General features: G+C 49.7%; 1 protein-coding gene across 1 annotated transcript; it reads right to left on the reverse strand.

Moving 5' to 3' along the window:
• Nucleotides 1–246: 246 nt before the first annotated feature.
• On the reverse strand, nt 247–15550 carry COX15 (cytochrome c oxidase assembly factor COX15). Its single transcript, XM_075535104.1, has 9 exons — nt 15316–15550; nt 13891–14081; nt 10232–10354; nt 9599–9785; nt 6068–6235; nt 5670–5751; nt 4424–4578; nt 3113–3226; nt 247–2247 (listed from the first exon to the last, which is right to left on the reverse strand). Exons 1-9 carry the CDS (start codon nt 15403–15405, stop codon nt 2116–2118), a joined length of 1242 nt encoding a protein of 413 aa, XP_075391219.1. The 5' UTR covers nt 15406–15550; the 3' UTR covers nt 247–2115.
• Nucleotides 15551–15556: the final 6 nt, after the last annotated feature.

Here is a 15556-nt window from a genome sequence, read left to right on the forward strand (position 1 = left end):
CGCTTGCAGATCAACTGGATACCCCAGGAGGAGGAACGCTAGTTTGGGTCTTTGCTACCAGTATCACTTTAGTTAGAGTTAGGGGTAATCATGACCCATTGTTAGTATACATGAACGACAAATCTGGTTGACTGATTTGCGAGACTGGCTAGGCTACAGAGCTAAATGTAACCAGACCCATCTTCCCACACGTATTCAATCATATTTAATAAAATAAAAATGACATCAAACATCTGAAACTTGAACTTAGTCATGAGTTGCTACCTTATTGGAGAAGCCTGTACAAGTATTAGCATTTGGTTCTTTGGGTTGGGTCATGCTGCCCTCTACTGTCTTACTAAACAACAAAAATCTGGGTTTGTGGATGAGATGACCATGTGGGAAGCCGTCCCAATGCGGGCGACAGCATTTCTTACAATTCTATTTAGAAGAGGTTACCACACTACCAAGAAAAACCAGACTCACTGACATCTGCTCAATGCTGACTCAACAACCCTAGGACAGGGTACAACTGCCCTGTGGGTTTCCGAGACAGTCACTTTACAGAAGAAAGCCTCATCTTTCTCCCTTGGAGGTTTCAAACTGCTAACTAACACGTTGTCACTGCACCACCCAGCTCCTTATCACACTAACAGAGATGTCAATGAGGCAGGACAGGGAGGCAACTCTATGGGATGGAAACAAGCTGGTCAGGATTCTCTATGTAGACTAGGCCGTTAGGACACAGGTGCTCAAACTCGTCTGCAGTTGGACTCACTGTGGAACTTGATGGAGGCGGGTTCCGAGTCTCCAAGACGGTCATTTATTCACTTGTACACGTCCTGCTGTGACATTTCTACTGACACGCCCTGTCAGTGTCCTTTTAGTTCATATTTAGCCTGTGCCCAACTGACATGCTCACGTCATTTGTATAGAAAATGCTATAAAGCCAGGATTCTCCACCCAACACTTCTGTAACCTGTTTAATGGCTCATTTACGTGATCTCAGTCCAGGGCTGCTCTGGGTTGTGCAGGCATTGTGCTCTATTCCCTCCTCAAACCAGGTGTTCCTGATGCCTTCCTCCAAATGACAGCTTAAACCAAAAAGCTGACCCTTACAAAGCCCTGTGTAATTTCAATCGCGACCAGCATCACAATTCATTCATTCATTCATGATGTGTTTAGACATCCATAGACTCCCATGTACAGACAGTCCCCGACTTAGGCTGGCTCCCTTCCAATGATACCATCCCTAAATTGGTTCTGCTGGCTGTGGGTTTTTTCCCTAAGTTCTCATTTATTAGTACCTTTTATTATTGGTATTTTTATAAATCTGATCTTTGTCTTTGGAGATTGGCATGAGGATAAGGTCAGCAAATTATGTACTGCAACAATGTGTAGTGCATATCACATAAGACAGACGTACAGTTAGAAACAAGCAGACACAGCACCCGAAGTGAACAGTCTTTGGCTCATCACTGGAAGATGTTGTCAGTCGGGGCCACCTGAGCCTCCATCAGCCACACCTCCTTCTCTGTCATCCCGGAAACTGCCGATTCTATTCTTCTGACCCAGCAGCGGCCTCCTCTTTCAAGTTCTTGTAAACCAACTTCTTGTCTGTAGACATTAATTTGTCAAAATCTCTGCCCATTTCTGAAACTGGCGACAGCAGACAGGGCAGGCTCTTTCCTGCTTAGAGCTCTCTGGCTACTTCAGGGCGTGCCGATCCTTCCCTTTAAAGCTTCACCTCGGGGGAGTGGAGGTGGGAAAGCATTGCCATTTAAGCAGAATTCGGGTCTCAGGAGCCCAGACAGAAATCATGCCCGAAGAAACAAGAACCCGCCAACATTCAGCACCTGCCCCAGGAAGGGCAGAAAAATGGCAAACGTGTCTTTCTCTTCATGGACCCTAATTTTCAGTTGGAGAAATAATCTATTAAAAGGGGAGTCTGTCATGTAAACCACATGTGATGGACATTTCTGAACCAGAGACGTGGCCTCAACAGCGGCGGGTACAAAGTCTGAAGTGACGTGGAAGCCACTTGGTGGGCCAGGCTCCCCGCTTAGACCAGCCCAAGTTCTCACGGTCACCTCTAAGAGCTCTCGGAGACTGGTTCCAGCCCGAGGAAGTTGCTCCTCATTTGGGGACGCGTCGGAGTTCGTTCATGAGCCAGAGGGCCACACTGAGCAGAGCCAGGGAGCCCGACTGGTGCGTGGCTGCCAAAGGGGTGGGAACGTACGTGAGTAAAGTGCTGATGCCCAAGCCGACCTGGTACAAAGGAAGGAAAGCAGTAAGACATTCAGAGCTGCAACCAACTGGGCAAGGCGTGCCCGATGCAGAAACCTTCCCATTTGCTCATCAGAACACCCCAAGAAGGTAGTTTTCCTTTCTCATGTTAAGTGTAAAGGAGAAACAAGACCGAGAAACCCAGAAGTTAATGATCCTTCCCGCCTGCCCCAGTTCCCCTGTCTGAAGCTCGCCTGTCCTCAGTGCTGTACACCGGCACTTTTGTAGAAATGTTTATAGGGGGAATTTCTTGGTGCTTTTAAAAGGACACTGCTCTGAAATTTGCTTTTTCCCAATGAGCAGTGACTCTGGAGACCTTATTGCCTTTCCCTACTTACTGTATAGCATTCTGGAGCATGCTGCCCGCTCAGCGGTCTAGTCAACCTCGGGTGGGGGTGGCTTGACGTGTTCACGAGTGTCATGAGGCCACAGGGAATTCCCTGGCACACAGCTCTTGGTGCATTAGGATAGCTCTAGGGCAGGCAGCACCACTCAGTCCATTTGCCAAAGCATTCTATATTCACCACTTTCAGAGACAGTGCCAACCTGGCCTCAACAAAGATTACCACTCACCAACAACAGATGAAGGGGTCCATTTTCCTACACCCCATAACAGGACCGGTCATCGCTGCTTTTAGTGTTTTCCCAGTCTAACACACAAAGTGGTACTCCAGTTTTAATTTGGGGAACCTGGTTTTTGGGGTACTGGAGAATTACGGAGAGATGGCCTTTATTTTCTGGCTATTCATTTTTTAGTTGGCTACAAACAACACGGTGTCCTAGCTTGCTGCTTTTCTTTTCACAACTTTGGGGGACATGCTCAGCTGGAAAGAGAAGAGCTCTGTACCTGGGTGTAGGCTACAGCCAGCAGAGCCAAGGCTGCCGTCCTGGTCCTCCGAGGAAGGGGGGTCCGCCGGGAGAGGAGGTACAGCACTGTGACGGCCGAGACGGAACTGATGCCCTGTGGGAAGGGCGGATGATCTCGTCACCTGGGCAGCAGTAAACACTCCCCCACCCTGCTGGTTTCCAACCCCTTCAGAACAAGGGCCTGGGACTGGCCAGAAGGCTCCCTGCCCATTTCCGTGATGCTGCCGCCGCCAACGCAGAGATTGCTCCATTACACCTCCATGTTGGCTTCACTTTTCAGAGCTGCCCGTAGTGACAATTTCAACTAGGCTTTACTTACTTCAAAGCACCCCGTGGCGCTGGGAAGCTCGTCCACCCGAGGTCACTTGCTCCCCGCCTTCCCTTCGCAGGACTCTGCGTCTACTCATCACCGCAGGCTCCACAGGCCTCGCTCCGAAGGATCACTTCCTATCTTTAACCCAGCGCTCATTCAAGGACCACATCTGTGCATCTTTTAAGAAATCTTTAACTTGTGGGTTGAGGCTTAACTTAGAGTCAGGGCAAGAATCTGAACTACACAGCTGTGTGAACATTTACATATCAATTCTCTAGTTACCACCATCTGACTCACGGTGGCCCTGTCTGAAGCCGTGCCACCTAAGGAACCTGGGATCTCCCTGGACCTGTCTTCACTCTACCCATCAGCCGCACTAGCCCTCTGCTCCGGAACACCTCCTCAGCCTCGCCACTCTTCTCTTGGCCCCTCCCCCGCACACACGGGGGGCGGTGAAGGCACTAGTGCTTCTCAGTCTCCCTGTGCCGGCCTTTCCCGGCGCCAACCTGTCATGCCCACCAGGCCCATCTTAACACAGTCCTTGCAGGCCTTCACAAGGATGAGCTTAAGAAATGACAAGCATGCACGGTACTCGTGGCTCCTCGGAGTTCTGGGTCGGCTCAGACAGCTAGCCTCTTAGCACCACTCTCCTTGTACTCTTTGTTCCAAACTTCTGCCAAAACGACACTGCCCGGTGCGTGTAAGACTGAACGAGGTGACGTGTCGCGCGCCAGGGAGGGCGAAGGCCTGTGCATGTACCACAACGTAGGAAGTTGACAGTATCCTGAAAGGCAGAGTTCGGCTGGAGGAGATGTGGGCGATTAACACAAAACCGTCAGGTCCGAGGACTATTCCTAGGATTTCTTCCAAGAAGACAGCAGGGCTTCTTTGTTGCCAACAGCGCATCACTGACACCCGAAACCCGTGAACACCGCCCCAGCCCCCTCGCTTAGTACGGTAACCACTAGCTGGTCTTACCAGGATACGGTGGTCGAACTGCACCATGGTGGGATTCTCAAAGACATTCCTCAGGATGGGGGAGAAGGTAAAGAGGTCCGTTGGGATCCAGGAGTCACCCATCTTGGGAAAGGAGTTGTACACAAGGCCAGCGTCCAGCCCTGCCACGAAAGCCCCTGTACAGCAAGATAAACGGACTGATTCAGACGGGAGAAGGGACCCAGTACGATGACGGCTGACCTAGGAAGAGCACATTACCCCTGAGTTAGGCAACAGGCACAGAGAACAACAGATCTACAATAGGGAATTTACAGAACAATCGCCATGGCAACTGAAGAACACACGCAACCAGTGTGCATCCACACTTGCTCCTCCCCGAGACTGGGGCAAGCCTCCTCTCTGCAGGGAGAGGCCTCGTCGTTTGGAAAAACATGCTTTGTGATGTGGATGCCCCTCTCGTCTCGACTGAAAACTACTGACCGATTCTGGAAATCCGAACAGCCTGCACAATCTACTCCCTTACTTCTTTAGGACTCCGATCCCAGGCCACTTTTGCAAACAGATTGTCACTCATGATGCTACACGAGCCACTGCTCCCAGTCATGCAGTGATGGAAATGTTCTGTCCTGTTCCACATCCTGGTAACAAACCACATTAACCACAGGTAGCTACGGAGCACCTGAAATGTGATTAGGGTGACCACAGGACTAACTCCTATAATTAAAGCATTTCATTTTGAATACCGTATTAAATAGCAACACAAGGCCAGTGGTTACTATATTAGCACAGTTCCAGCATCAGAGGTTGAAGCCACGGTGTGGCTGAAGATTGGGAAAGACCTATGCTGGTCTTTCTGCCTTCCTGCGCCCCACCCTGAGAGCAGGCCTCTGTCTGGCACATCCTGGTGTCAGGTAATCACAACAGCGTGCACACGGTAGTCTTTGCCCAGGTACTGTTCTTGAGACTTCACATCTATTACTCAGACTATTGTCATCATCGTCATTTCATAGATGAGGTTATCAGGGCCCAGAAACATCCTGCAGGTCATGGAGTTCCGAGGTGGCAAAGCCAGGAGTTGAACCACGATAGTCTGGATTCAAGGGGATGCTCAGTGTTTCTGCTCCCTGACTAGAGAGCAGAGAGTGAAGATGGTGGGTACGAGGGAGGCAGCTGTGAAATGACACGCAGGGCGGAGAAGGAAGGGGCAAAGCATCTGCCAAAGGACAGGGGGTGAGGAAGAGCCAGGCCACGCTGGCCGAGGACGTACCTGAGAGCGCGGTCAGGAACACCAACCCCGCCGTTCCGTGAGCGCACCGCCTCAGCCAAAGCAGCTGACGAGTTTCTGGCAACTAAGCAAGAAAGAAAATTCCTCAGATGGGCTGACCTGCAGGACCAACGGGGCCTGGCAGAGATGTGCTGTAGTCAGCGGCTCAGGAGAACATCTGCACATTTCTCTCTGCAGTCTACAACCTTTCCCCAGTTTTAAAGGCCAGTATTTCCCGAAGCTTTGCACATGTCTAGTTTCTGTACACTGACAGACGTTCCTTGCAGGGAATCCCTGGGTTTTGGCCTAGACCTACCTTCCCGTTAGAACCAGCACTTCCATGTCCTTGAGGCCATCAGTGTCCCTGCAGTTATGGCAACAGTGTTCAGCCTGACTCTTACCTTGTGCTGAGGCAGCAGCAGCGAAAGCGAGGTCCACAGGCTGGCGCAGTACAGCACAAGGGCTGATCCCAGGTGTGCCGCCAGGCGGTACTGGCTGACTCGAGGGATGTCGTGGGAGTCGGGCTTTTCCTCCAATCCGCTCTTCACCATGTACCATCCCAACAGACCCTAGGACCAGAGGAGAGGCCAGTGAAGCAGAGTGAGACTGACTGCTTAACGACTCGCTCAGGGGAAGGGAGTACTCCATCCCCGCCCCTTCTTGTCTAGATCCTCCTGTGTCTCTGCATCCCAAGCCACATTTCTACAGCTTAGGTGTTGTCCAGTTGGCTCCAACTCATAGCAACCCCAGTGTTGCTATGCACGAAACACTGCCTGGTTCTGTTCTGACCGTAACAATTGTTTGAGCCCATTGTTGCAGCCATTGTGTCAGTCCAACCCGCGGGGGGGTCTTCCTCTTTGTCTTGGACCCTCTACTTTACCATGCATGGTGTCCTCTGCCAGGAGCTAGTGTTTCCTGAGAACGCACCCAAATGCGAGGATGTGAGATGACGGCGCATTCTGGCTGCACTTTGGCTCTTCTGGCAGTCCTAGGTACGTTCCACATTCTTTGCCAGCACCGTCGTTCAAATGTTCCAGTTCCCAGTCGTTTAGATTAACTTTCTGATGAAGTATAATCCAGATAGAGAACAGCACACACAGACATCTTCAGGAAATCTTTTTGAGCTTTTGTGCCCTGGCTTCAAGATTACCCTGGGCGTTCAAATCACCTGAATTTCAAAGGCACAGGTCATGGAAAGGCCATACAATACCGTGTGACTCCTTAGCCCCAGCTTTCTTCCTTCTGTAGCTCGCTCTGTTCTCTTTGGGGTTCTATTTTACTCGAATTAACCCTCCTTTTGTTCCGCCTACCCTCCTCTAGTCACCACCAACAGCTGTCTTCAAGTTGATTTCAATTCACAATGACCCCACACGCTTCAGTCGAGCTGGCCCTCCAGGGTTCTAACCTGTAGGAAGCAGAATGCCAGGCCTCTCTTGCAAGGTGATTCTGAGTGGGTTCAAACTGCCAACCTTTTGCTTAGTGTCGGAGCACTTTGACAGTGTGCCACCTAGGGACTCACTCCTGTTGTTACTGTGAACCCCAACTGAACGCACTGCTGGTTCTGACTCCTCGCGACTCTGTAGGGGAAAGCATGGCTGCTCCACAGGATTTTCAGAGCCATAAATCTTCATGGGCACAGACTACCCCATCCACCTCCCACACGGCGGCTGCTAGGTTCAAACTGGCAACCTTAGGCTTGTGTTAATGTCTTAACTCCTTGTTGTTTCTGTTGCTTCCATTTCTTTCTCCTCTCTCCCTTCTTAATCCTTTGTAACTGACTCGATTCTTTCTGAGTGACGTGAACTCACTAGCTTCCTCCTGGTCACAGTGTGGTTCCTCTGAGGCTGCAGCCTTGCTCTGGGACCTTGCCATCATGAGTCCCATACCTCCGTGTCGTTTCTCAGATTCCTTTGCTTGGTTCTCAGACTTTCAAAACTCTCTTCCTTAAGAATTGTTCCAGTTATGTGATTTTTCTTCCCTATTAACCATTTATTTACATACATTTTATGAGTACAAGAACATTAAAAAAAACTTGTCAATACAAGAAAATACAAAGAACTGTTTAAATAACGCTTAGCTCAATGGCTGATGACATCAGATATTTTAAAAAGCAAATCAGGAAACCAAACTCCCGATGACTCCAGGGCTCTAGTTCCAATGCCTTTTCCCTGTCGGTGTAAACTCCAGCTTACTCTATGGATGGACTCGGTGAGCCAGAAGTGACTTTGGCAACTCTCGGGAGCCCAGTGGTCCATTTCGCGTTTCTTTTGCGGTGTCAGCCTCCCTCTCTCCCTGAGGCAAGCCAGCAGATGATGCAGTCTCCTCCAGGTGACTTCCCCACACCTGTCCTCAGGAGTGTCTTTGACCAGAACAGGCCTGGCGCTGGGTGCTGGGAAGGACAGTATGAAGGGAGTCTAGCCTGGCTGGCCCCTTTCCCTCTGATCAGAGGGAATGGCTTCTTCCTTTTCAGGCAGTGACCGGGTGTGAATCTCTTTTGGAATGAATGCGTAACCTGCGCTTTGAGATGCCCATACTGACAGATCCTCACAGCTTTGGGGACTGAGTGTTGGAATGAAAAGCCCTGTGGAAATGTCATGCTCTGGTTGATTGGGACACTCCAATGTCTCTGAACTGGAAGACTGTGGACTCTCACAGGTTAGGTGTGGAAAGTTGGAAGTGGCGATTTTCAACTTGAATGACTTGTCTGCTGTCGGCGATTATGTTTCTGGTGAGCACGAAAACCGCTTTCTGTTGTCCCACCAAGCAGAGGCAATGCCCCGGAAGTGAGGGTGTCGTGGTCAGTGGGTCTACTGGGCACCAGACTAGTATGACTGATAGGAAGCTGTGGCCCTCCAGTGGCCGTTGGTGGAATAGCAGCGTGGATTTCCAGCAACGCTGGTTTTTTTCCTGGGTGACATCAGGGCGGTTACTAACCACATGATGTAAGCTGCAGGTGGGAGGGCAGATTCCAATTCCAACCCATACCCTCCAGCCCGCCAAGGTCCCAGGCTGCATCTTTTCTTTGGGAATTTTCCTGTTTGCTTGTGGAGTCGTTCTAGCATCAGGATCCCACCTCTCCACACGGCAGGCAGGTAGAAAACAGGAGGCCATGAGAGCCCAGCAGGGCAGTGTGATGGGAGAGATGATCCAGTTCTCGAGGCCCAGGAATAGAAATCAGCTGAGTGCTGACTAGTTAGGCTCTAGGCCAGTGGTTCTCAACCTGTGGATAGCGACCCCTTTTTTGGGCTGGGTGGGGGGAGGGGGGGAGTCAAATGACCCTTTCACAGGGGTCCCCCGATTCATGAGTAGCAAAATTACAGTTATAAAGTAGCAATGAAAATAATTTTAAGATGAGGAGCTGATATTAAGGGCTCAAGTAGAAAGAAAATATTTTGCGAATGATGATGTCAACAAATGTACAAATGTGCTTGACACAATGGATGGATGTATGGATTGTGATAAGAGCTGTACAAGCCCCCAATAAAATGATTTAAAAAATAAAATAATTTTATGGTTGGGGGGGGGGTGTCACTCCAACATGAGGAACTGTATGAAAGGGTCGTGGCGTCAGGAAGGTTGAGGACCACTGCTCTAGGTGCTGCACACTTTATACACATCTCATTCATTAGTCACACCCCCTAAATGGTAGGCACTAAGGGATATCAATCGTGCGGATGGCACCGGATTGGGTGTTTTTTGTTCTGAGCTGGGTTGTTAAGAGCTGGAACTGACTCAATGGCGCCAAAACAACATCATGACCCCCATTTACAGGAAAGAGAACTACAGTTTACAGACGTTAGCTAACTTGCCCCACGGGGACACTCAAAGTCATGCTCTTCCCTACTGTTATGCTGTCACTAATTCCTTACCAATAAGGTGAACGTCAAACCCCAGGGAGTACCCCTGCGTTCCCAAACTTGAGTCATTCTCACCTGGAAACAGACTAAGCCACAGAGAGCAAGAACACGTCCTTTCATGCCACGGCTGAGCCAGCCCTTTCTCCAAAAGTAGGCAGCAGGCAGGATGTACGTGAGGCCTACCAGGCGCCCCCACATTCGGTGGGAGTACTCCATGTACCAGATGAACTTGAATTCTGCCAACGTCATATCATGATTCAAGCTGGGTGAAGAGGGCAGTCACAAGAGAAGAGCCAACATCAACACAGAGATTCTTGGCCATGTGATTTGGTAATTTGTTCTTTCCTCCTCAGGGACGTCAGGACCACTTTGCAATTGGGGTTTAGAGGGAGGACCTCACGAAAAAGTATTTAGCAAATATCAAGGAATAAAGACATCTGACTATAGAAGGGGAGCGGCAAGAAGAGAAGGGCAGAGAAACAGTGGAAGACCCTCAATGAGCGGGGCTGACACGGCGGTTACGGCAGTGGAACAGCTAGAACAGAGCCGGTGTGAGGAGAGTGCAGGACTGACTGGCAGTGTCTGGCTCTGCTGTAAACAGGTTAGCTAGGAGCTGAAACCAACTTGCCGGCACCACCACCCATCTGGTATATTTAAGTTGCAAAAGACTGGGATGGTCAACTTGATTTTTGCAAAGACTGGACTTACATTTTAAATTCTGGAAATTGCTGGTATTTTTGGAATTCTGCTTCCCATTCCTCTGGGCTGGAAGGAGGCTTCATCTCCTTTATTAAATGCCAGTCTACCATTGAGAGGCCAGACTCTGTCAACCTGAGGGTGGAAAAGACATTTTAAGAGTGTGCCCACCAGGCTGGATTATTCATAAGCAGCGTTAACAGTGCCATGTGGATCTGAACAGAACTGTCCAAAGGTAAGTACATCGTGGCTTCCTTTGGTTTTTTAAAAATCCTTTTATTGGGAGCTCTTACGGATAGTTCAATCACATCAAGCAGTATTATACAGTTACTACCAGAATCAGTTCCAAAACATTTTCTTTCTTCTTGAACTCCTTGATATCAGCTCCCCAAATCTGCTCTCCGTATTATTGCTTATAATTTTGTCAAAAACAGGGGCCCTTGAGCCCACATTTCTTTGCCCGAGTTGTTTCTCCATCCTTTCTCACGTTCTCCCCACTTCCTTCTTGAGCATTCCTTGATGGGCAAAAACCCACCCTTCGACGAAAGGAATGCTTCCTACCTGCACAGCCGACATCCCCTGCACGAGGAAGAGAGGTTACAGGAAGAACAAACTCCCATTTGCTTCATTTCCCCAGAACAGCCCACAAAACCTATAAAAAGGTAATCTCAAAGTATCCTAAAAAGAAGTAAGGAGTGCAAGGCCTGTGGTGGGGATCTGAGGAATAAGTGCTTTGTTAAAACCAAAAGTGTTTTCACCAAAAAGAGCTTGGGCTTCTCAAAGAAAAGGCTGCCTTTAGGCCGGGGCAGGAAGCGTGTAAGATGAGCCTGGACCAGCTCATGCGACTGGACAGCACAGGAGCTGTCAAAGGTGACTGGGGTCCTGTCAGCAAGGCCCCGGAGGCGACCTAGAAGGCTTCCCGACAAAAATGAAACCCTTTGAGGAAATCACCATCACCGCAAGGGAGTAAAACCGACCCGACACTTAAACCTCCGAGCTCCTGCTTGTTAGCTTGTGCCCCCTCCGCATCCCCTCCCCCCGGGCCACTCCTCGCACAGTGGCTTATGACCCACAGGGTTTTCAAGGGCCGATTTTCAGAAGTCAGAGACCAGGTCTCTACTCTGAGTTCATTTTATCCTGGAAGCTTCCTGACACTGGTTCAGCAGCATAGCAACAGTCAAGTCTCCTGGGGCAATGGCGCACATGAGGTGCATGGGCCAACAATGAACGTGCTCTCCATATGGAAGGTGTACAATGATCTCTGAAAACACAAACACCTCATCGGTCCCTTGGGGAGGGGCTCGGATTGGAGGGAACTTATTATTTTGAAAACTGGGAAATAATCAAGTTGTACCAAATGGCTGATATAAGGAGACTTGCTCTTTAACACCAAACCAATAAAAAATAAAAATTAAATGACAACGTGCAACTCTAGTGAAATAATCCCCACTCATCTGTCGGTTCGTTTTACGGTGATAGCCTGACAGCGACGATGCCCAAAGCAAGGCTACTGGTACTTGAAATAAGCGCGTGCAGGCGTGTGCCTGGCCGACAGGTTCAGTGGAGCTTCCAGATTGAGATGCGCTAAGCAGAAAGCCTGGCGATCTACTTCCAAAAACGAGACCATGAAAACCTCCAGAATCACAACTGAACACTGCCTGCTGTCATGTGGGAGACAAGCCCGAGGCTGGAGGGACTCCAAGCACACAGCCAGCGCATCTGTGGGCTCCGCGTGCCCGCATACCAGAAGGTGGGGCAGGACTGCCATTCTGTCCTGTGGTAGGTGGAGCCGACCCGCAACTAACAAGAACACAATGAAACAACGGGTTCTTAGGAACTGTCACCTGTGGCTGCTGCTAACCTTAGACAAGATGAAGGTTACAGGACATCACCTCTGAAGTATTTTGACCCCACCCCCGCGAGGAATTTGATCTAGCCACTCCCAGTCAACAAGGACTAGACTAAACAGGGCATGTCCCACCAGGCCATGGGTTGCAATCAACAAAATCCAGATGTGGACCACCCACAAGGGGAAATGACTTGGAGTTCAACAACAACAACAAACAGCAACAAACTGCAGAGAGAGGAGGGGAGGGAGGGGGAGAGGAGGGGACCATGATTTATGATCTGTAACCTACGAGACATGAAATGATCGTGATGAGTAAAATTTATACTCGGGTTTAATTCAAACAAGCGTTAAAAAGAAGAAAAAGAAGAAGCAGCAGAGGGAATAAGCCAACTCTAAACTGTTCTGTGGCAAGGCAAGCCATCAAGAACATGCTCCTTTGGGAGAGGGAGAGGTGGGGGGAAAGGAAGTGGTGTTAACAAACCCAGGGACGAGGAAGCAACAAGTGATCCAAATTGGTGATGAGGAGGGTGTAGGAGGCCTGGTAGGGCATGACCAAGGGTAATGTAACCGAGAGGAATTACTGAAATCCAAATGAAGGCTGAGCATGATGGTGAGATAAGAGGAAAGTAAAAGGAAACAGGAAAGAGCTAGGAGGCAAAGGACATTTATAGAGGTCTAAATAAAGGCATGTACATATGTAAATATATTTATATGTGAGGATGGGGAAATAGATCTATATGCATATATTTATAGGGTTAGTAATAAGATAGCAGATGGACATTGGGCCTCCACTCACGTACTCCCTCAATGCAAGAACACTTTCTTCTATTAAACTGGCATTCCATGATGCTTACCTTCCCACCACGATCACTGAAGACAAAGCGGGTACATAAACAAATGTGAAGAAAGCTGATGGAGCCCAGCTATCAAAAGATATAGAGTCTGGGGTCTTAAAGGCTTGAAGGTAAACAAGCGGCCATCTAGCTCAGAAGCAACAAAGCCCACGAGGTGTCAAAGAGATCAGTCATCAGGCATCAAAGAACAAGAAATCATATCATTGTGAATGAAGGAGAGTGCTGAGTGGGGACCCAAAGCCCATCTGTGGGCAACTGGACATCCCCTTACAGAAGGGTCGCGGGGAGGAGACAAGCCAGTCAGGGTGCAGTGTAGCAACGATGAAACATACAACTTTCCTCTAGTTCCTAAATGCTTCCTCCCTCACCACTATCATGATCCCAATTCTACTTTACAAATCTAGCTAGACCAGAGGATGAACACTGGTACAGATAGGAACTGGAAACACAGGGAATCGAGGATGGATGATCCCTTCAGGGCAAGTGGTCAGAGTGGCGATACCGGGAGGGTGGAGTGGAAAGGGGGAACCAATTACAGGGATGTATATATATCTCCTCCATGGGGGATGGGTAACAGAAAAGAGGGTGAAGGGAGACGTCGAACAGTGTAAGATATGACAAAATAATAATTCATAAATGATCAAGGCTTCATGAGGGAGGGGGAGCAGGAAGGGAGGGTGAAAAATGAGGAGCTGATGGCAGGGGCTTTCGTGGAGAGCAAATGTTTTGGGAATGATGAAGGCAACGAATGTACAAATGTGCTTTATGCAATTGAGGTATGTGTGGACTGTGATAAGAGTTGTATGAGCCCCCAATAAAATGATTTTTAAAAAAAGAACATGTTCCTTTTGGGAACTGTTTCTCTATCTATAAAATGTGTGTGCAAGGCTAGACGATCTCTATGGTCCCCTCTCCCTTAAGCATCCTGATTCTATTCATGACCACATGACTTCTTGGCAGTTACTCACCTAGTTACTCCACCAAGAATGACTGCTCCAGCCACTGTTCCGCTGCAGATCAGGAGCCATCGGCCCACCACTCGCTCGGCAGCCTTTGAGGGAAGGGACACTGAGCCCCTTCCAGACTGCAAGGCTACTTCTGAGATGGTGCTGTATTGTCCTGGCCTCAAAGGGCGCCTGAACCCACAGGTGCAACCACACTGAGAATCAAGACAGACAAATTACAGCAGCAGGGGAAAGGCCGCGCTCTGTTCATATGCACACCGGTCCACCCCCACCTGGTCCTTACACTATTTCTCAGGTAAACGTCTTCTGTAGATTCCTGCATCTACCACCCAACTGGTTTCCCTGGTCTGTTCCCATTCTCTCCAATCCATCCCCCACACTAAGGAGTACACCGAATCTCTGCATCCTTAGCTTGAACTTAACTTCACACACGAAATCAGGGTTGTTTTCTTTCTTCTCTAGATTTTTAAACCCGATGTTTGACTGGAACACTCCTGCCTGGTCCCTTGACTGAGAATTCCGACCACAGAGCTCAGCCTAAGGGTAACCTCCCCTGACAATGTTCCCAGTCCTTCCCAGGTCTGCACCAAGTGCTCTCAGCTACTCTCCCAAAGCACCTGGACGTGCCCCAATCAGTTATCCTATAACTGCACCTAACACAGTGCTAGGTGAAGTTAAAGGATAACAGAACTTACTCGCAAACTTTCTGGCCTCCCCAGACACCTTCAGGTTCCTGTCTGTTGTTGTATTTCCTACTAAGCTAAGAGGCTGGAGATAGTCTGGCCAATCTGGCCCTTTCCCTCCTGCTGCCTTCGTTTGTCAGTGTGCTCGCCCCACAAGGCCTTAGTAAACAACTGGCCAATTAATTTACTAAGTGAATGAATTCTGATCTTCTCCAGGACAGGAACTTTGTCGTATTTTTATTCCCATTCCTAATCCGTAATAACCACTCAGTAATTATTAATTTAATGAATATACACCGTCTGAGTCCAAAGACCCGTGTTCCGATTCTTCCTCTGCTTCTAAAGCGCCTTCCTAACCTGACCCGTGAGTGACATGTGTCCAATTTCTTTGTGGAATGGAGGTTTCCGTTCGGACCCTGAGTATTTGGAGGGCTTTTTAATTTTAATAGCAAAAATCAAATATACAGGTAAAAATGATCGTGCTCGTTTTATACTAAGCGCTGGTTGATTGCAACCTTTTAATCGTCGCAAGGACCTTACGAAGTCGGTACTGTTACCCCATTTTACAGAGGGGAAAATGTGAGGCCCAGACAAGGCACGTGGACGTTATCGCACAGCGGGAAAGTGATACGGCCGGATTGAATCCACGGCATCTGGGGCCCCAGGTGTGTGAGGCGGGGCGATCCACTCCCTCCTCCCCCTCCTCCCCACGGCCGCGAATCGCAGTCGGGGTGCTGCGCAGTACCTGGGCCCTAGGCGTCGCCCCGGGCACCAGGAGCCGGAGACTCGGGCTCCCGGCCCAGGCCTTCAGGGGTGGCCAGAGCAACCGCTGCATGCTAAGGGCGGCGCGCGAAGCCACCTCCACCCCCTGGCCCTCTGCGGCCTCCTCTCCTCCGCCGCCGCCGCCGCCGAAGGGAAGAGCACCTTCCCGGCACGCCGCACGAGCGCCCGCTCTTCTCCCGAGGCCGCGCCGGCGCGGAGCACGG

The sequence above is a fragment of the Tenrec ecaudatus genome, chromosome 16 (genome assembly GCF_050624435.1).
Source record: "Tenrec ecaudatus isolate mTenEca1 chromosome 16, mTenEca1.hap1, whole genome shotgun sequence".
Lineage (NCBI taxonomy): Eukaryota > Metazoa > Chordata > Mammalia > Afrosoricida > Tenrecidae > Tenrec > Tenrec ecaudatus.